The sequence below is a fragment of the Papaver somniferum genome, chromosome 1 (assembly GCF_003573695.1).
Source record: "Papaver somniferum cultivar HN1 chromosome 1, ASM357369v1, whole genome shotgun sequence".
Lineage (NCBI taxonomy): Eukaryota > Viridiplantae > Streptophyta > Magnoliopsida > Ranunculales > Papaveraceae > Papaver > Papaver somniferum.
Window position 1 is genome coordinate 194784708 of NC_039358.1, and position 22644 is coordinate 194807351.

Consider the following 22644-nt stretch of genomic DNA (forward strand, 5'->3'; position numbering starts at 1 on the left):
TTGTTATATAATTGAAATATCACAGGTTGTGCATTTGAATCAATCAATTGGAAATATGACATTTGGTTGTTGATTGAAATTGATTGATCCTTGAACATTGGTCTTTGGTACCGTTCAAGTGATTTCTCTTGTATTCAGTCAGACTCGCAGATTTCTATTTGCTTGAGAAAGAAATGAATCGAGAAAGAGGGATAAAACTCTTTGATATACTTTTTGTAGATTGAGTCTTGTTGATTCTCTTAAAAGTATATTGGATTTTGTCCATACAGATTTCTAAGCGAAATATTGAGTGTGGTTGTTGTACCCACGCCTTTTCAGATCGCATCTCGAACGATCAAAGAAGTATTGGCGTGTTCACTGGCGGCTTAACTTCTCCCTTAGTCTATTGACCTTCCCACGGCAAGTCCCGGGAGTGTTAAAACGTTTTCCCAAACTAGAGCGAACGCGCTATTCCAAAACCCTAGTATGGGTTTCTACGACTGCCGCACTTTCATACAACTGTCGCACGTTGATCGTGTCCGTCCATCTTCGCCAGCCTGGTCGGACGACCTAGATCCAGTTTCAGATGGCCAATGAGGTGTCGTCGCGTTCATCGTCGACCCAGTTCCACCCTTGGTCGATCGACTTGCTCATGGAAAGCCAATAGCGTATAGAATAGTTCACCAAAAGTATGGTGAACGCGCTGCTTTGAAACCCTAATTGGTGTTTGCGGCAGTATGTTACTGCCGCAAATCGATCACGACCATCCATCTTCGCCAGCCGAATCGAGTGGTTTGGATCTAATTTTAGATGGGCCATGAGATGTTAGCATATTCACCAGCGGATCGTCTTTGCACATGGCCAATCGGCTTGTTCGAATCAGCGCCCAGCGCTTTGATTCGACTAGACAAAACAGAGTTGGTCGCGCGGCCCCTAAACCCTAAAACTAAATTAACGGCAGTATGCAACTGCCGCAAATCATCTCCACCGTCAAACTTCGCCAGACGAGTTGACCGGCCTAGATTTGATTTCGGGTGACCAATAAGATATCGTTGTGATCATCATCCACTCTTCTTTCATAAGGGACAATCGGACAAGCAACAACTAGCTCATAGGGATCCCAAACGATCGCCCAAAGGTAACTAGTTGTGCTGCTTGCATGTAATTCAGCATCAGTCATTAACTGCCGCAAATATCCTCGGCCACTCAACTTGGCTAGCCGATTTAAGCGGTCCATATCTAACTTTGATCGACTGTTAGGATTTTAGATTGTCTACCAGTCGCCATTCTCCAATAGGAATTGATCGTCCACTCCTTGGGATGCGTGCATAACACCCACTAACTCCCTGAAAAAGGGTGGTCGTGCTCCTTTTGAGACGCTCAACCGTGACTGATTCGATCGAGCTTTAAAACAACGATGTTCCATGTACATCGATTATTTGGAGCTGCTAGTTTAAAAGCGATGCTTTACGTGCATCGAATACATACGCTATTTCATGAATATCGGCTTCACAAATAACTTAGTTATTTAACCTAAAGCGCTACGTGCTGCTTTCAGCGGCAAGTCCCACGACTTGACCCATTTACTCGAGACATCAAACATGTCACAAACTGGGGGATACTCACTGGGGTATTGGTCTGGCGGTTTACAGCGTGCGGCGTGCAACGCGCTCATTACGATAAAGTGCCAGGAAAGACAGACGGTTAACAACAATGGGAATAGTGGGTGAAAGTGTGATCATTTCTCCTTCATAATGGAAACGTGGTGATCACCACTCTTTACACAACCCCACTTCTCCACCGCTTAATCACCTCCACTTCCTACGAGATCAGGGCGTGCGCTTAATGACTTGTATAAATAGGATTTCAACCTATTTCAATAGAACACACGTGTTATCAACACAAGTATCCAGAAACCACATTCTGATACAAGTCATAAACAGCCACACCTTCATAATTCAATACTTTGATCTCAAACACCTTCTTCGCTTCCCTCCCTAAGATCAACCCTTCTCCTTCACTTTGTGACCGAATTGAATCTTTTTTTTTTGATAAAGAAAGAAATTTTATTCAGTGAGTAGAGTTTTGATCTCATGCTAGGAGACTACATATGATAGAATCAAAATCTTTAAAACATTCAGCAGAGATTTTGGTTTCTTTAGCTGACTTTGCTAATGAATTTGCTACCTGATTGTCATCTCTACTGACATAATCAAAAGTGCATAAACTGAAAGTAGAACTTAAGTACTTAATCTCCTTTACTAAATTCCTATTCTCCCACTGGATGACAAGTGAATGACTATTAATGGATTGTATAACAAGCTTAGCATCAGCCTCTATCTGGATCCTTAAATGATTTAGTTTTTTTTTTTCCATAACAACGCCTCCCTTATAGCCATGCACTCAACAGCCTCTAGACTTAGGGCTCCATTTCCATAATTCCTTTTTGCCCCAATACAGCGACCTGTAGAATCCCGCAACACAATGCCAATACCAAATTGGTTAGTATCATGGTCAAAAGAGCCATCTATATTGTATTTAAAAATATTATCTAATGGTGGTTTCCATCTAGACGCAATAACATTACTTAAAACAGCAGAATGAGATTCCTGCAAATGTAGAGTAAGATGATAATGCATCATGTGTACTGTATTGCAAGGGTTAAGAGAAACTCCCTGAAAAACAATATCACAACGATCCTTCCAAATTATCCAAGCTCCAATCATAAGTGAATAAAGCCATCTTTCCTCTTTGTTTCGATTTTGATGAGAAAACCAACTAGTAACCCATTCTGAAACTGAATTATGGCTGGCTCTAACTGCATCTATATTGATATTTATCCCTCTCCAAACTGTTCTAGCATGCCTACATTCTAAGATGATGTGCTCGATCGTTTCTTCATTGTGACCACAAATGTCACAATTGGTTTCAAGGTCACTGTTGAACAAAGCCCTCTTATATTTTGTTGAATGCAAACCCCTTATACACTTCCATGCAAAGAGTTTTATTCTCTGAGCAGCTTTACAACTCCAAATAGACTTCCATATTTTCCTATCAATTATCCTCCCTTCCACCTGAACTTCTCTATCATTGTAAGTCAGCATTTTGTAGGTACTTTTCACAAAAAAACTCCATCTTTTGTAGGCATCCAGAGCATTGAATCTTCCTTGTTATTATCTATATAGAGTGCTTGAATCTTGAAAGCAGTGTCAGTATCAAATAAGGAATTGATAAGGTGTATATTTCATTGTGCAGATTCAGGGATCATTAACTCTTCCAAAAATTCATAAAATCTAAAGAGTTCATTTTGAGGAGAAGGTGGATAAAGCATACCAGGGATCCATTTGTCTTTCAATATTTTTGTTTTCCTACCGTTGTTGATTTCCATGAAATAATTCTTCTGCACAATTTCTAGCCTTTTTGAAATCCCATTCCAGGTATATGAGCAATTTTTAGCTGAGATATGTTGATGAAGTAAGTCTCCAGTTCTGAAATATTTGCTTGAGAGAGTCTTGGATAATAAAGTGTCAGGTTCACTGCATATTCTCCAAGTCAATTTGGTGAGGAGAGCTAAATTGAGCTTTTCTAGATCTCTGAAAGCAAGACCACCCATTTCAATGGTTCTGCAAACATTCATCCAAGCTGTAGGGTTGTATCCTCTGCTGTTATGATATCCCCAAAAGAATTTCCTTTCAATGCTCGTAGTTGTTGAAGAAGATTTGCTTGAAGCTTAAAGGTTCCCATTTGGTAGATGGGGACATCATTAAGAACATGTTTAATCATTGTGCCTCTGCCTGCCTGTGAAAGGGAAATAGAAGACCAAACATCAAATATTTTCAAAAATTTCTTTTATGCTTTTGAAAGATTCTTTCTTTGAGTGTCCAATGATAAATGGAGAACCCAAATACTTCTCTTTAGAATTCATTGCTTGAACTCCAAGCATCTGTTTGATAGCAACTGCATCATCTGGATTAGTTTTCTTGCTGGATTAGCAATTGCAAGAATGAATAAGTAAGGTGACAGTGGGTCACCTTGCCTGATCCCTCTTGTTGGAGTGAAAGATTCACAAGGAGACCCATTGAGCATTACTGAAAGCTGAGTTGTGCTTATACATTGTTGTATAAGGTCTCAAAAGTCCTCATTAAAGCCAAAATAAGAAAGGACTTTAATTAAGAAAGGCCACTCCAACCTGTCAAAAGCCTTTGACATGTCAAGTTTGAGTGTCATCCATCCATTCTCTCCTATTTTTTTCTTCATTGAGTGTATAATTTCCTGAGCAATGACTGTGTTGTCACTTATGAGTCTTCCTGAAACATAAGTTGCCTGGTAAGGTGAGATGAGCTTCTCCATTATTGGATTCATTCTATTTACTAGAACCTTGGAAATAATCTTGTAGGAGGTATTATATAGACCAATTGGCCTATAGTCTGCTGCACATATGCATTTTGTTCTTTTGTGGAATCAAAGAGATGTATGTTTTGTTGATCTGCTTCAGGATATATTAAGTCTCAAAGAATTTATTGACCATGTTGCAAACATATTCTCCCACTATTGCCCACTAACTTTTAAAAAATCCATCTTGAAACCCCTTTGGACTAGGAGAGCTCCAATTTTCCATGCTCTTGAGTGTGGTAAAAATTTCTTCATTACTGGGTATTCTGGTAAGTAATGCATTTTGCTCAACTATGACAATTGAAGGAAGAACAGTATAGAGACTGTCATCAAGTACTGGATTGTTGGTGGTGCTGATACTTTTAAAATGCTGAGTCAGGTGCTGAGCAATTTGTTCTCTACTTTGCAGCCAATTGTTGTTGTTGTCTTGGATAACATCTATGTTGTTCCTGGTCCTTCTTTTGTTGACTTTAGTATGAAAATACTTGTTGTTGGATTCCATGTCTTTGGTGAAGTGATCCCTGGATTTTTGCTGATAGAACTCAGACTTGATTTTGTGCCACTTGTTGAGCTCATTATTGATGTTGATGATATCACCTTCAGTATTGGAATTTTGAGGAAGCTCTTGGAGTTGATTGAGTTTACTTTGGATATTATCTACTTTATGATTGATATTACCAAAATGTTCTATGTTCCATAAAGAAAGATCTCTTCTTGTAGTGGACAGCGTAGTTACTAACTGATAACCAGGAGAACCAGTAACACTAGATTTCCAATCATTAGTAATAACAACTGAACAAGATTCATCATTGAGCCAAGTTAAGAAAAATTTAAATGGCTTCCAACAATTTGGAACAGTTATATCAGTGTCAAGCATGATGGGACTGTGGTCACTACCTAGTTGAGTAAGATGCAATAATCTTGTATCTGGGAAATTTAGATTCCAACTACCATTAACTAAAGCCATGTCTATTCTGGATTTAACAGATCCAGTCCCCATGTTATTATTGCTCCAGGTATAGCCTTTACCAATGAAACCTATGTCTTCTAAGCCACTACTAGATACTATGCTATTCACCCAACCATCTGTAGAAGAAGAAATGCCAGTGTCATTATCAAATAAGTGAAAGTTTAGGTCTCCTAGAACTACCCAAGGATTACTATTATTCTCACTTATTTGTTGGATATAATTTCATTGTTCTTTCTTTTAGTGTAATTGGTAAAACCATACATGCAGGTTAATAAAAACTCTGGCTTACTAGGATCAGATTGAACTATGGCATTAAACATATCGTAATGATTATAAATTATTTCACACAAGAAACCATTCTTCCATAGTAACACAAGACCACCTGATAGACCTTCAGGTTCAATATATCTCCAATTAGGATATTGATACTGCTTTAAGAGTGGCTGACATTTAGTACTACTGATTTTTGTTTCACACAAGAATATAATGTCTGGGTTTTGAGCTCTGATTAAGTCAGTTAAATGATTTCTAGTAGAAGAAGTTTTAGAACCTTGAACATTCCAAGAAAGGATTTTCATGTTTGCTAGAAAAATAATAATGAAGACAGAAAGCAACCCAAAAGGATTCTTATGATACTGTGTATGCATAGTATATTGTGTGAGAAAATTAAAACAAAAAATATAGTGGATAAAAAATATTTTAGAGGCAAAGTAATTCAAGAAACAAGTAAAGAAGTATAGTGTGTATACCTGATTCTCTAACTCTGCATTCACTGCTTGGTTGTCTCCAGTGGTGACCCTGTAAGCTGCTGAGGAATCTGCATTTGGAGCCATTATGGTACTGGTGGAATCAGAGTTTTGATCTGCAGCTTTTCCATCATCAGCTCTCTGCCTTTTTCCAAGTCTGTTTTCTTCTTCATGATTTCCTTCTGAAGCCTTAGATAATAAGAAGTCTAAATTGACTGCAACACCACTCTTAGGAGGTACAAAAACTGCAGTTTTCACTAGAGCTTTGGTATTCTTTTTTGAAGTAGGTGCCTTGCTTGTAGAGGAAATTGCAATGGTCTTCCTTACATTATTCACATTCCCAAATAAATAAGGTTTTTCATGAGCCTTCTCCAGAAAGATTTTTTCTTCCTTACATGCCACTTTGCAATACTTGATCACATAGCACTCCTTGCATATGCCACTTGGTTGCCTTTCATAGAAAATTTTTATCCATCGAGAGAGACCAGCATTAGTTACGGCCTTAACTCCCCTTCTTAATAGGTTTGTCAGACCTATGTTGACACAAACTTTGACAGGGTCACTGCCATTTGGTATTGCATCCTTTGGTTCAATGGAAATGACTTGGCCCATTAATTCTCCAATCTTTGTTACTGCAGCCACATTCACATGCTCTGGCATCAAGCCAAACAGGTGCATCCAAAATTGTTGGAACCCCCAATTCTTTTTTGTGTAAACCATGCCAGGTATGTAATCATGTACCACCAGAAGATTCTTGTTAATGCTCCAAGGTCTTTCATTGATGACAGTATTTAGCAAAGTCCAATTGCTTAACTTGAAAATCATGATGTTGGGATCAGTCTTAGTGATTTTTACATCTTCTGCTTTCATGAATGGCCAAGTAAAGCCAAGATGCTTGGCCACAGTGTCAGCCTTCATCCTTCTTTCAGTAATAATCTTGCTTATTGCACTTGCTTCCCACTTGGTTTCTTCATCTCCTTCTTTGTCTTCTCCTTGAGAAATAACAACTATTTCAGAAGTATCACCCAAATCTATGACTTCTTGCTTGAACTTTTTAACTAGGTCTCCGACTTGAGTAGAGCTCTCTCCTTCCATTTTTGTAGTGAGTAAAAACTGTTTTCTTAAGATTGAAACTTGATTTGGAGTTGATATAGGTGCTGGGAAGATATTAGGATATAATTATTTATTATGATCCCATATATTTAGGTTGTTCCAATTGCAACCGAATATGACTAATTTGTTTTCTATGAGGCAAGTTTTATAGCTGTCTTTTGACCAGAGAAAAATCAGGCTAAAGAAAATATAGTAGGTTTTCCTAAATTTGAATTTTGAAAATTTAGAACGGAGTGAGATGCGGGCTTCATTGAAGATAACGCTCACCGATTTGGAACTGAGTTGATTCTTCATCCACCTTGTACCATAATGTCTTCGACAAGATTCCTTTTTAACCAAACGATATACAGCAAGCTCGGCAAACGCCATGATCATGACACATAAGAAGGCAAACGCCATTGGAGATACCTCAATCTGTAAACACATTGTAGAGAAAACAGGAAAAAATTAGTTCCTCATTTGCAAAAGTTTTAAAAAGAGGAAAAGATGAACTTTTAAATTTTAAAAAGTCTTAAAAAACTAATCAAAAAATTGGTAATTAGAACATGAAAAAGTAGTAAGAGGGATTGAAACAGGATAGATTAAGTGTTAAAACATGAATTTAAGCAAGAGATTGCATAACCGATGAAGAGAATTAAGAAAAAATTGCGAACTTAAGTGCACTGTCTCTCATAAAATAGATGACGGAGTTTCTTCGGAACATGTCACGTGACCGAATTGAATCTGGAACGACCATTTCTTGGTTTAGGCCAGAGTCTTACAGATTGATCTCTCAAACTCAAAAGTACTCCAGTGCAGTACATTTGTTTAGGGTTTGAATTCATTTCTCATCAACACACCCAAATTTACCAAAAACAGCAGAATCAGTTTTGCCCTCAAACAACCGTACAAGGAAAAAATTGTGTATGCTTACACCTATCAATATAGGCGGTACAAGAATGAGGCGACAAGTATCGCGGAAGGATCTCATGGAAATTTGAAGAGCTTGCTCATAGGGAGTCAAAACAATGTGGTTACGGTACAAAAAGCCATCCATGAATAAACCAAGGCTGATATCGTCAAGATGACGACGCAAATGGGAGTAGGACGAAAATCGTGACAGAGTTCAAGGATTACCATTGGTTGCTTAAAGGTATAAATTATAAGGTGTCTCACTGTGCAATCATTTTTATGATAAAGGATTACAAATTTTATGAGGATTACGAGATGGGGATCAAGAGGATTGTATGTTCATATAAGACGATGATGGCCTTGGGACTCCCGTGTCATCACATGATCACGAGGTACCAATAAGGAATTCTGTTTGATATCATTGATTCATTTTGAAAAAAACTTACTTCCAAATCACCTCCAACCGAATATCCAATCGAATCCTTTGTATACACGGATACTGGAAAAGAAATAATCGAAAACTACGCAAAGAGAGATGGTTAGCATGAAAAGTGTTGATGCACGACTTGAAACTCGCTTCTAATCCCCATATGGTACCAGTTGGAAAACCATCGGTACTGCCGCCGATGGGTAGACCACCTACCAATATGGATAGGAAGGAAGAAAGGAAAAACTTTAAGGTGGCGATGAATACCCAAAGAAACCTTTCTCAGCATGAGTATGAAGATGCTAAATATGAAGGGGTACCGGTTCAAAATAAAAGGGGTCAACCAAAGAAGGGGAAAGTGGGACAAGTAGCGCACAAGTGAAGACAAATGATCCAATTGTTCCTTCTCAACATGAGCATGAAGAGGTACCAGCTAAGAGGAAAAGTGGTCGACCAAAGAAGGGATAAAGTGGGACAAGTAGCGCACAAATCAAGACAAATTATCCAATCGCTCCTTCGCAACATAAGGATCCAACTGTTCATTCTCAAGAAAGTCAAGTGACCACAACACACAGGGATCCAAACGATCTCATCGTTCATTCTTAAGAGAGTCAGGCGAGTACAAGACGAGTATCAAGGACACATTCATGGAGTGGACAAGCAAGACAAATGGGTTCTATAGTGACTCTAAGGGACTCTCTTGGTGATGGAGCAACACCCAGGAATGAACAAGGTAGAAGCCATCGAACATGTTGTACCATATTCGAGGAGTATTATTCAAAACTTCATGTAAGCCCTATGTGTTATCTACCGACGACGTGGATGTCGATGGGAATTGTGGTTATCACGTTGCATCAGAACAAATAAGCCATATAAGTTTGGAGGAGGATGAGAACCTAACCAAATGCCAATATTTTAGAAAGATGATGGCCTTACGCCTACAACATTACCAGAAATTTTACATTTCCATGATGAAGGAAAGAGGAAGAAAAGATAAAGAAGTGAAATTTGATGAAATGGTTGCTAGTGTACAAGGGCCAAAGGGGAATGAACTAATTACCCAAGAGTATTGGATGAGCATGACTCTATGTGGTCATCTCCTGGCGGAAACGTGGAGTTGCATTATTCATTTATTTGGTCAGAGAACATATTTTACATACACTCCAAAATACACCATTTGGGATGAATCGCTTAAGGATCGAACAATTGTTTTATTCAACCATAACAACATATTTTATATCGGTTTTAGGATACAAGAAGATTTTCCATTACCACCACTGTGTAGGTTACATGATGGCTCATAGCTCACTATGAAATGGCTGAAAAAATAGCCCAACATGAAGCGTTGGGAAGAATTGGTCGAGCCGGATCAAATGAAGGGTCTCTAAGTGTTACAATAAGTGTTTTCATTTTGTTAAGAAAATGAACTATTGGATGCTTATACTTTGTCGCTTTCGTATTTTTTTATGTTGCAACTTGAACCAAGCTTAATGAATGAAAGTGATTTTCCTTTTTTGGTTACATTAAAAAAATCATAAAGGAATTGGTCTGCGTGGATGTTCTTAACTTCCGATTCTGTAGCTTTCATTCCTACAAAATATTCAGAACTGGTTTACATCGGGTGCTTATATTTTGTCGCTTTCGTAAACTTTATATTGCGAATTGAACCAAGCTTAATGAATAAAGTGATTTGCCTTTTTTTGTTACGTTAAAAAATCATAAAGGAATCGGCCTACGTGGATGTTATTAACTTCCGATTCTGAAGCTTTCCTTCCTATAAAATATTCGGAATCGGTTTATACGGTAAGAAAAGTAAATCGGTTTTGAATATGAAAAGAAATCGGCTTATTCTGACGCCCCTACAAACCGAATCTGAAAAAACCTTGCCTGGGTATTAATTCAGCTTATTCTATGTGGATGGGGATGTATTCCGACTATTGGTGAAATAAGTGACAGTAAAATTACGAGGGTACCCAAATACACCACAATCTTTTAATATCAACACATAAGTCTGATACCAAATGTGATCGTCTATGGACAATAGTCGAGACAATAGTCGAGACAATATGATAATTGATATTCCCTTGACAATAGTTACGGTAATTAAACTGATTGACTATATGATAAATGTCAAGTGATTATGATTAACACACAATAGCATTATTTACTTAATTATAATAATAATTATAATGCGGAAGTAAAGTAAATAACACACACAAGATTTTGTTGACGGGGAAACCGCAAATGCATAAAAATCCCGGGACCTAGTCCAATTTTGAATACTCTCAGAATTAAGCCGCTATACAAAGAACATAAGCCAACTTCGTATAGTTGAGACCAAAGAAACTACCCCTAGTTACTTAATTCCCTGAGTATCCCTGCGTCCTCCACATTTTGGTCACGCACGTGAATCTCAATACAAAAATCATTATCCCAAGTTGCTTTTACTCCTTTTGATCGTATTCTAAACAGCAAAGGAATGAAACTATTTGGTAACCACTCTATTCAATCTTTGGCAAAAGATATGTTTGAGTTGTTGACAAGGCTCTTCTATTTAATCTAATAAACTCCTTTGTCTGGTTAGATCAATCCTGAAAAGACGAGGATACCCAAATATACCTCAAACTAAAACTTTTCCACCTATAAGTCCTTTCTCCGAAAGTGATTGTCTATGGACTAAGTTGAGACAATACAACAAAGCGGTTCACACTTCGTGTGATCGTTTATGGATACGAGATCGAGACAATACAACAACGAAGTATGTTTACTTGATAAAAGGTTCGGACTTAACCAAACACAATAGGATTACTTATCAAGTAAATAGGAATTAATGTTTGTGTAATTTACTTTAAATTATAATAACAACAATTATAATTGCAGAAAATAAAAGTAAATGACACAGAAAGACTTTGTTAACAAGGAAACCGCAAATGCAGAAAAACCCCGGGAGCTTGTCCAGAATTGAATACTCTCAGGATTAAGACGCTATACAAAATCAAACCAACTTCGTATAGTTGAGACCAAGCAACTAAACCTATAGTTCACCTAGTTTCGTATGTATTCCCACGCCTCCGACCTGTAATAAGTCACGTACTTGGAATAATTCCTTTGGTTCGTATTCCAAACAGTAAAGGAACAATAAATCTGTTTGGGATCAACTCTTTTCAACCAAGTGATATGAGTTCGACAAAAGGCTCTTCTGTTTATCTCAATAAACTCCTTTGTCAGGTTCTTATATCTATCTTATTATCAACTACCAAAGTAATTGTTAAGATTTTGCAATCAATACTTTTAATCACAAAGAATTATATTGATGTCGATCTACACAACTAATCAGTCTAATCTACCATAAGGATAAACCGATTATAGTTGGATCCTCTTTTACCAAAACAAGTATTGTGCACACCAAAGATTATGAACCCAAATCAAAAATCTTCAAAGTATTCTTTGTCTTCAAATCTTCTTAGATCTTCAATAAACACCTGCACACAATCAACTTGAATCTCTTGATGACGCACATAAACGAGTCTGTTAACAATGGATTATCACAAGACGTCTTTAGATCTACAAACAGTCTAAAGATCCCCGTCGAAACTTCGATCTAGTTTGAGTGAATCTTATATCATAAGAGAAGATTCTGAAGCATAAACAAACTAGGTGCAATCAAAGTTCAACCACCGTTAGTCAATCAAATCAATCAAAAATAAACCGCAATTATCTAGTTTCCCACCAACGGGACTAATAGAGCTTTTCAATCCAGAAGAAGTCTTTAAACTTAACGGTGGTAAGAGATTTCTCCTAATTAGGTTACTCTCCTCTCCGAATAGGCGGCTTCACCAGTAGCAGCACAACTGAGATAGTTTTGCTGTCCCTGAGGATTAGTTTGCTCGAAATGCAAACTTTGATATTTGTAGACCAAGGAAGTTTGGACACCAAGGAATTTCCAAAACCGAAAATATTCTCAAGATATGCAATATATTCCAAATTCGGTTTTCATAATTCCTGGAAATGCTTTGTCCAAATAATGACCGAAAATCTCTTAGAAAATCTCCAACTAGTAAATGCACATTACTAATTTTCATTTTCCAAAAATAAAATAAAAACCTTAAATAAAAGATTCTCAATTTATTTTATTCGATCCGGGATTTTCTTCCTTTAGTTATTAAGGAATAACTTTGAACAATTAAAGATAAGCGTTACTGCACATGTTCAAAGTATGTCAGCATCTTTACCTTGTAAGTCCTCTTTCATACTTACAATCTTGAAACCGATTTCCCACACTTCCAAAAAAGTTTAGAATTGGTTCATCTGACTTTCAAGAACTACGTGATTGATCAAGAACACTCAATCACCAAACATGGGTTTCACGGTTCTACCAAAACAAGTTTCGGTTCTACCTCCATGTGAGTACTTTGCATAGTCACACTAGTTACCAAAATTCGGTTGACTAGGTACTAGGATCGATTCCCTACATATATATGGTATCTAACTTGCACTTGTTGTACATGTCCACAGGATTAGTTCCCCTTTGCCTAAAAACGTGTTGCACGTGTCTATAGGATCGGTTCCCCTTTCTGCTAAAAACTTGTTGCACCTCATACAAGGATCGATTCCCCTTTGTGATAGGTTGCACCTCTTACTAGGATCGGTTCCCCTTTACCCAGAGTCGGTCATACCAATAACACTAAATCGATCATACAATCTCAGGTGATTACTTAAGATCGATTTCACTAATAAAAGTCATACCAATACAAAAGTCAGGCCTTTGTGAATAGTTTTACCAAGAACATAAAAAAGTCATGATCGGTTATACTAATCACACATATTGGTAGTTCAAAATATATGCAATGAATAACAATACCAATAATGCTTGGAGATTTTTCTTTCGATTCACAAAACAAGTTCATGAATTTACTTCCTTAAAACAAATGTAAAACATTGTTTCCTAGGATGAAATCTTCACCTTATACCCATACATAATCATAACAGCATTGAAACGATTATTTCGATGTCTTATCTATAAAGTTTAATGGTTAAGCAATAAACCTCGTATTGTATTCCTTAATACTATGTCTAACTAGAGTATAATCATTCATGCTTCGCAGTTTTGTTTTCAATATGCACGACTTGAAAGATACGTTAGGGAATAAAACAGTTCAAGTCAAATATCACTAACATCAAGTGGAAGGATGATGTTGTTGTTGTAGATCCTTACTTTTTCAGTTCTTCAAGTCTTCGCAATACTTTTAATGTCTCATATCTGAATACTTTCAAGCTAACCTATACGAAGTTAACTCTAGTACATAATCAAGCGACTCTTTAAATGAGTTTTGGTTCACTAAAATATGACAACCAAACTTGACATACCAACGCTTTGTGGGTTCAACCGAGCTATGTTCTAACAATCTCCCCCTTTGTCAATTTTAGTGAAAAACTCTTACATCATATGGATAAACAAATTACAAGAATTCATTATACATATGCTTGATTCCCGAATTCAACAGCACAATAACTTGTATACATTCAATCCATAAAAGCCGTTGTTGACATTATAATAACAAAGCTAATACTCCCCCTAAAGGTAAGATAGGTAGATTTTATCAATCCGCACGTATTTGTTATTCCCTTGTAGTCCATATAACTACAAACATCATATGATATGCTATTCCCCCTTAGTCTATGCTTTTACTCTTTCGTTAGATAAACGTTTAAGCACCAATGTCCTTTCCCTTAGTGATACCAATCAATATAAATCAATACCAGTATCACTTGTTTACTCCATATATTTCTCCCCCTTTTTGTCACATAATGACAAAGAAACGAAAACATAAAGGACAAACCGAAAGGATCTTACAAATCTTAATAGACTTGCAACCTATAGAGTTAAGCAAGAGGGTTCCACACACCATTTTTGATAACCAATATCAAAATCGAAACTACAAAGCAATTTTATTTTGATATGTTACCAAGAAAAAAATTGCCCGAAACAATTTTCCCTAATAGTTTAGCAAACCAAAAATCGACTAAGCACCTTAGTTCCTTTGCTAAACCGATTGTACAAATACAATCGCTTGTTCGATAAGACCAAAATAAAGATAACTCTATTTTTCTCATCAGGTTCCAATTATCCATATAACTTAGACCTTTAACTTTTAAGCAAGACAAGTACTAGGTTAGTTAACTAGCATTTCTTGTTAAGGCATTTGATTAGACTTGAATAACCGAAACTTCCACTTTGATAAGTCTAACTAAGATCAGAATTAACTTAGTTTCTCTTATCCGGAATCGAATTGGACTAAACAATTCATCCTGTAAACCTTTTCTTTCGTTAAGCCATAACCAATTCATACAAACCAAATAAATCAACTTGCATAATTATTCACCTCAACCGTAAGCAATTGAAACAACATAGACATTAAAGCACCGCAATTGCACCGAAATTTTGTAAGCCTAAACGATTGATACCAAACAATAAAGCAAGATACCAATAGTTTTTCTTAACCGGAACCAATTGAATCACACACACATCCATACACAATAATGGAATAAAACATCAACTGTACCCAAATTTTGTTAAGCAAAAGCAATAAATATATGAAATAAAATCAGGCTTTTCTTAAACAGGAAAACGATTAACTAACAAACTCGTTACCTCAAATTTCACATCGTCTTCTCCAATATGTTTGCATCTTCTTCCAGGGAGAATTGATATCGAAATATCATTATGTTGTTATCCTTATGCAAAATAAAAGAATAACAACAACCAACCTTTACCAGAAAAAGGTTGAAAGCCAGTTTTTAACTATTGCAAGCAAAAGTTGAAAACCCCGAAACACATATGATTTTATACTAAACCAAACGATTCAACATATTGTGACTTTTTCACATATTGTTTCTATCAGAACCCCTCATGATCCTTTGATAAAGCCTACCAACATGGGCTAGAACTTAATCCTGCTAAACCAAAAAGTCACTCAAACCATAAGGGTTCACAACATTATGAGATCGAATATCAAGGTAATAAAACCGAAATCAAACATCCCTTAAACATACATAGCAATAATCATAAAGCATTCAAGCACAAGCTATGTAAATCAAGAACTATTACAAGAAAAATTATAAATCAAATAATTTTATTCATAATAAGATAGTTTTATTCATAATAGACTTAATACAATCATTGAAAGAAATCAAAAATTGATGTATATTTTTCAACAGATTTTTCAAAGATCATCTTCAATTTTCTCAAATTTTTAAGGATCGTCATCAACAGCATCTCGACTGGTATCTCAGATTCTGCACACAGTACCTTGATTATGTTCACAGGCTAAAGCATTAACCTTTCGATTAATATTCCGAGCATACTCCTGTTACTGATTCCAATTTTAATCAACTTTCTTTGGTTACAGATAACAATTCTTAGTAGTGCCGCATGTCTATGATGAGTTTCAATAGTACTGAGGAGGACTTAACGTAGATTGATAATATCAATCTTAGCATCCAAATTGTTTTGGACAAGGAGATTAGTGACATCTTCCTTTTCATTTTCTATATCTTCACAACCAGATTTCTTGAAGGTATCATCAAGATGAACTGTTTTCTTCCACTCAAGGCCTTCAGAAGTTTTGCTTGAGATCTGGTTTGAGAATACATCCTTTAGCATAAGTTCTCAGACACGCTTAGTACATATACTTGAAATACCTTTAACACGTACCAAAAATAGATATCAGCCTTAAATAAATAATTCTTATAAGATTTGAAAGATTTTTTTGCATCTAATGTGTTACAAATTCACATCTTTCTTCAAAAATAAATTATCTTTCTAGATATGTATCAAGAGATACATTTAGCTCGGAAACTTATCCTGTTTTACACAAGTTGTTTGCAATACAACTTTTCTACACATAGAGCCAGAAAATTGCATCTTTATGTAGGTTGTGTAAGCTCTTTATATTGAATAAGAGATTATTGACAGGATACAGAGTGCCCGGATACATGTGCTTCCTTACATCCGAAGATTGGGAATTGTAAGGATGCACATTCTAATGCGGTTAAGCACTGGGATGAGGATATTCCTCATCAAATACCTCTTGAGGAGATCTTCTCCCTTCTTGAACATCATCATGTTCCTCTTCGTGGGTTTTGAACCCATCCTCTTTATTATTGTGAGATGCAATATCCTCGATTACATCTTGTGCCCACGATGGTATGTTCTTTGAGCTTGAATCCGTATGGTCTAGATCTTCCAGTCGACAGTTTGTTAATGTCTCTTGTTCAAGACATTCTATTTGTCCTCTTAAGGTATCCATTCCTTGTTGGAAATGTTTTTCTAAACATCTGTTTAGATATACCTCTTGACATGTTACAGTAAGAAGTTTCTCAATAAGGATCTTATTTCTTATCTGTGAGTGTTCTAGCGATTGATTGAGAATTTCACACTTAGTATTCTGTTGATGAACTTCATTGCACAAGGAAATTTTTGTTCCACATAATTTGCCAGATTATTTTGAAGACTGAGTGTTTCTCGCTTTCCTTCACATATTCTTACGCTTAGTTGAACAATAAGTTTTATGGCATCATCTAGACTGTCAATGGTTTTTCCTTTTTCTGCATAGCTTTCAACATGTTTGAAGAATCTTTCTAACATTTTACGAAAACCAGAACTTGGACAGTCTAGTGAATCTAATCTATTTTCAGACGATTTTTCACTAGAGATTAGAGTCGGATCCAAAACATGTTTAAGTTTCGGATTCATTCTTTTCTGATCAGGAACCTGATTCGCAATCAAGTTATCAGTCATAGATTTTTTCTTTGATTTTCAAAAAGACTTTCGAGACCAATTTCCATTGACCTTCTCTGAGATATTATTCTCATTATCTTGACATACGTTAACTGAGTTCTTCATAAGTTTAGCTTTGCTTTTCTTATTTTGACTCATATCTTATAAGTTGGATCGCACCAAACACAGATTGTTAGATATTTTCGTGTTTGCCTGCTCTGATACCAATTGAAAAGACGAGGGTACCTAAATATACCTCAAACTAAAACTTTTCCACCTATAAGTCCTTTCTCCGAAAGTGATTGTCAATGGACTGAGTCGAGACAATACAAAAAATCGGTTCACACTTCGTGGGATCGTCTATGGATACGAGATCGAGACAATACAACAACGAAGTATATTTACTTGATAAAAGGTTCGGACTTAACCAAACACAATAGGATTACTTATCAAGTAAATAGGAGTTAACGTTTGTGTAATTTACTTTAAATTATAATAACAACAATTATAATTGCGTAAAATAAAAGCAAATGACACAAAAAGATTTTGTTAACGAGGAAACCGCAAATGCAGAAAAACCCCGGGACCTTGTCCAGAATTGAATACTCTCAGGATTAAGCTGCTATACAAAATCAAACCAACTTCGTATAGTTGAGACCAAACAACTAAACCTATAGTTCACCTAGTTCTGTCTATATTCCCACGCCTCGGATCTGTAATAAGTTACGTACTTGGAACAATTCCTTTGGTTCGTATTCCAAACAGTAAAGGAACACAGCAAATCTATTTGGTATCAACTCTTTTCAACCAAGTGATGTGAGTTCGACAAAAGGCTCTTCTGTTTATCTCAATAAACTCCTTTGTCAGGTTCTTAGATTTATCTTATTATCAACTACCAAAGTAATTGTTAAGATTTTGCAATCAATACTTTTAATCACAAAGAATTGTATTGATGACGATCTACATAACTAATTAATCTAATCTACCACAAGGATAAACCGATTATAGTTGGATCCTCTTTTACCGAAACAAGTATTGTGCACACCAAAGATTATGAACCCAAATCAGAAATCTTCAAAGTTTTCTTTGTTTTCAAATCTTCTTAGATCTTCAATAAACAACTGCACACAATCAACTTGAATCTCTTGTGATCAATCACGCACAAAACGGAGTCTGTTAACAATGGATTATCACAAGACGTCTTTAAATCTATAAACAGTCTAAATATCCCCGTAGAAACTTCGATCTAGTTTGAGTGAATCTTATATCAGAAGAGAAGATTCTCAAGCATAAAAAAACTAGGCGCAATCAAAGTTCAACCTCCGTTAGTCAATCAAATCAATCAAAAACAAAAGATAAACCAAAATTATCTAGTTTCCCACCAACGGTACTAACAGAGCTTCTCAATCCCAAAGAAGTCTTTAAACTGAGTGGCCGTATAGAGATTTCGCCTTATTAGGTTACTCTCCTCTCCGAATAGGCGGTTTCACCAGTAGCAACACAACTGAGATAGTTTTTTTTGTCTATGAGGATTAGTTTGCTCGAAATACAAACTTTGATATTTATAGACCAAGGAAGTTTGGACACCAAGGAATTTCCAAAACCGAAAATATTCTCAAGATATGCAATATATTCCAAATTCGGCGAACCGGCGAAGTTCTCAAACCCGAGAATTTCTGCTGGAGTTTGTAAACTCTGTCCGGTGTCTTAAGTCCACGAACCTAGTCTGCGAACTTGAGAAGGTTATATATCTAAAGATGATCTCTGAACTTAATCTTAAAAGACTAAGGAATTCTTTTGCAAACGGTGGCTATTAAAGTTCATGAACCGATTCTTATGAATCAAATCATCTTTGCTTCAATTGTGTCTTGTGTAGTTACATAAGATTTCCTTGCAATTGAACAACTGTCTTAACTAGTTCATTTGAGTCATTTGAACTAGTTTTGGTGAAGAAGTATGAAATGCTCTTATGGTTAACCTTTTTGGTTAGACTATTGTTGAACCAACAATGTACACGTTTGGATGCGGTTAACAAACCTAGAAGCATACAGTCATTTGTGTATGACAAGCTAAGTTTTCGGTCTAACGGTTGAGAAATATTAGCTTGAATCTAAATAGGGTTTTCATCTAATGGTGGATATTGATTGCTTTGTAACTAAGGCAAAACCCTGATTTGAAAGACTATATAAGGGGACATCTAGCAACTCTGCAAAACTAATCCCCACACCTTACGTGTGATACTAGTTTGCGTACTAGAGTCGATTCTCATTTAACCTTTGGTTTTCTTCTTCTAAAACCAGGTTAACGACTTAAAGACTTCATTGGGATTGTGAAGCCAGACCGATACTACTTTTATCGTAGTTGTGTGATTTGATCTTGCATCTTCTATCGTACGAGTACAATCAGATTGATTGGCTTGAGATTTGATATCTCTGATAGGCAAGATATAAAAAGTAATCACAAACATCTTCGTCTCATTGTTTGTGATTCCACAACATCTTGTTTCGCTACCATACAATTAAGATTGTTGTGAGGTGATTGATTAATCTAGGATGTTCTTCGGGAATATAAGACCGGATTATCAATTGGTTCATGTTCAGCTTGATTATTATCAAAAGACAGAACAAAAACTTTAGGGTTTTTCTGTGGGAGACAGATTGATCCTTTGATAGACTTGTCTGTGTGAGACAGATTTGTTTATTGTTAAAGCCTGCGATTTTGGGTCGTAGAAACTCTTAGTTGTGGGTGAGATCAGCTAAGGGAATCAAGTGCGCAGTATCCTGCTGGGATCAGAGGCGTAGGGAGTACAACTGTACCTTGGATCAGTGAGAGACTGATTGGGGTTCAACTGCAGTACAGTCCAAAGTTAGATTGGAGTAGGCTAGTGTCTGTAGCGGCTTAATACAGTGTGTGTTCAATCTGGACTAGGTCCCGGGGTTTTTCTGCATTTGAGGTTTCCTCGTTAACAAAATTTCTGGTGTCTGTGTTATTTTAATTTCCGCATTATATTTTATCTTTATAATTGAAATAATACAGGTTGTGCGTTAGATCATCAATTAGAGTAACCCAACCTTTGGTTGTTGATTGTCATTGATTGATCCTCGGATATTGGTCTTTGGTACCATCCGAGTTATTCCTTGTATTTGATTAGGACTCGCTGATTTCTATTAGCTTGAGTGCATCAAAACAAGAGAGAGATATTAAATCCTAGAGATACTTTTACCTAGATTGAATCTGACTGTCTAGTTGATTCTCTAGAAAGTATTTCGAAGTTAGTCCATACATATTGCTAAGCGAAATATTGGGTGGTGTTGTTAGACCCCCGCTTTTTCAATTGGTATCAGAGCAGGCAAACACGTTAAAGACCTTATAAGTATGTGTTTGTAGCGATCCGATTATGGACGGTCTATCTCTAATAACGTACCAGTTCAGAAATTACCAGATGATTATAAAAGCTTGGATTCACCTGAGAGAACTATCACATCTAAGTCAATATCTAAACATTTTCTTGATGTAAAAACTGTTGATTGGGAAACTCTCCTAGAAGAACAGTTGGATGAACTTTCTGATGAAGGTGATTCAGATATTGATAGAGATGTTGATGAGGAAGTCTCAAAGTATGTTAAGTTTTTGGATTCGTGGAATATGAAGAAGATTACAACTTCTCATGTCACACCTCTTCTGACTCCTCTCTGTCGAGAAAACAAGAAATTGAGAAGATGTGACGCAGGTGTTTATTTTTCGAATCGTTCTACCGAATCGATTCTCAAGGATTCTGAGGAAAACCTACGTATGAAGTCACTTGAATGTGATAATCTTTATCAAAAGTACTTTTTGTTGGAAGAGAACTTGCAGAATCTGAAGCATGGTTTAACTCTCAACAAATTAGTTTTGATGACAGAGAAAGTGCTTGTCTCGTTCGAGAAAAACGCCTTGAGGCTGATTTAGCTGCTGCTCTTGATAAAGTCAAGATGTTGGAAGATGACTTGAAAAAGTTCAATAATAGTTCAAGCAAATTAACCACTATGCTAGGAGCAAGTAAAAATCATCGTGATACACGAGGATTGGGCTATAAGGGAATAGATGCTCCAAGTATTAGCAAAGAGGTAAAATTTGTCAAGGCTAGTGATTCTTCTCAACAAAAGGTTTCCACTGATGGCAAAAGTGAAATACCTTCACCGGCAGTTAAGGTTCGAAAGAGTAAAGTATATCAACCTCCAAAGTCAGCACATACAGATCGAGGTAAGAACATTCCTTATGTTTGCCACTATTGCGAAAATAAAGGTCACCTGGAAAGGAGATGTCATTTCCGTATAAGGAATGAGAAACTTCATGATGTTCTTGTTTGGGCATCACAAGAAGTTGTGAAACCAAGATCATACGTTAAGACTAATCCTCTTAACGTTACAGGTTGTAACTGTCCAACCCTTAGGAAAAGGAATCAATGCTGTGATAAGCCTAGATTTGCCTATAAACGTTATACGAATCCTTTTCACAATCGTAATGGTTATAAAAAGGATAACTTCGTAAAGACGAAGACAAGATCCGATGCTCCCAATAGGAGAAAGACTAACTTTCAAAAGAATAGTCAATCCAATTCTCTTCCGGAAAATCTTAAAGAGAGTAATGGGAAGAAGGTTTTGGTCGTTCCTAAACGCACTCAAAAGTGGATACCAAATAAAGTCAATGATGTTTTGAGTGTGAAAAGGAATGATCTCTCAGAAAGTTCCATGACTATGGAGAAAGCAGTATCCATGATGCTGGAACTTAAAGAGTACTTTGGGAAGATGAATTTGGATGTGAAAGGTTCTAAAAGCGATCTCTTTCATGATAATCCAAAAGTCACTTGTGGTGAGCAAGACATGGTTCACCTCAACACAACTTGAGTGTGTTGAAAGTGCATCCTCACCGAGAAAGCCCTGCTATGTATACAGTGAGGGTAGCACAACAACTGGGGCGCACAGATTATGTTTGGTAAGGCTGTAGAATTCAACTGGATTCATCTAAAAAGGTATGCCTATAAACTTGAGCAATATTTGTGATTTTATTTGCTTAGAGAACTTATAATGATTCACATACCTTTCTTATCGTTCTTTTCTACCTAACTTGATCTGTGTTTAAGGTTCTTAAATGTTCAGGTTTGAAAATAATAGTTCGGGATGTTTGGACTTCATGGTACACATACCAAGTATGTTACCATCATTTAAAATCAAAATCCAGGGGTTTAAGTTCGCATACCCAGTTTGCAAACTGCTCCAATTCATGAAAATTCGTTTGCAAACCCCTATACATACTTGCCTGTAGACGTCGATATTCGGTAAACTTGTTTTGGCCGTAATTTCTTCGT

The 22644-nt window shown here is 36.4% G+C and overlaps 2 protein-coding genes across 2 annotated transcripts; both read right to left on the minus strand.

The window, feature by feature from the left end:
- Positions 1–2070: 2070 nt before the first annotated feature.
- On the minus strand, positions 2071–3083 carry LOC113356547. Its single transcript, XM_026599713.1, has 2 exons — positions 2383–3083; positions 2071–2278 (listed from the first exon to the last, which is right to left on the minus strand). The coding sequence occupies exons 1-2, from the start codon at positions 3081–3083 to the stop codon at positions 2071–2073; spliced, it is 909 nt and encodes a 302-aa protein (XP_026455498.1).
- Positions 3084–4537: 1454 nt separating this feature from the next.
- On the minus strand, positions 4538–7182 carry LOC113356558. The gene is made up of 3 exons (XM_026599724.1): positions 6091–7182; positions 5631–5976; positions 4538–5457 (listed from the first exon to the last, which is right to left on the minus strand). Exons 1-3 carry the CDS (start codon positions 7180–7182, stop codon positions 4538–4540), a joined length of 2358 nt encoding a protein of 785 aa, XP_026455509.1.
- Between the last annotated feature and the right edge of the window lie 15462 nt (positions 7183–22644).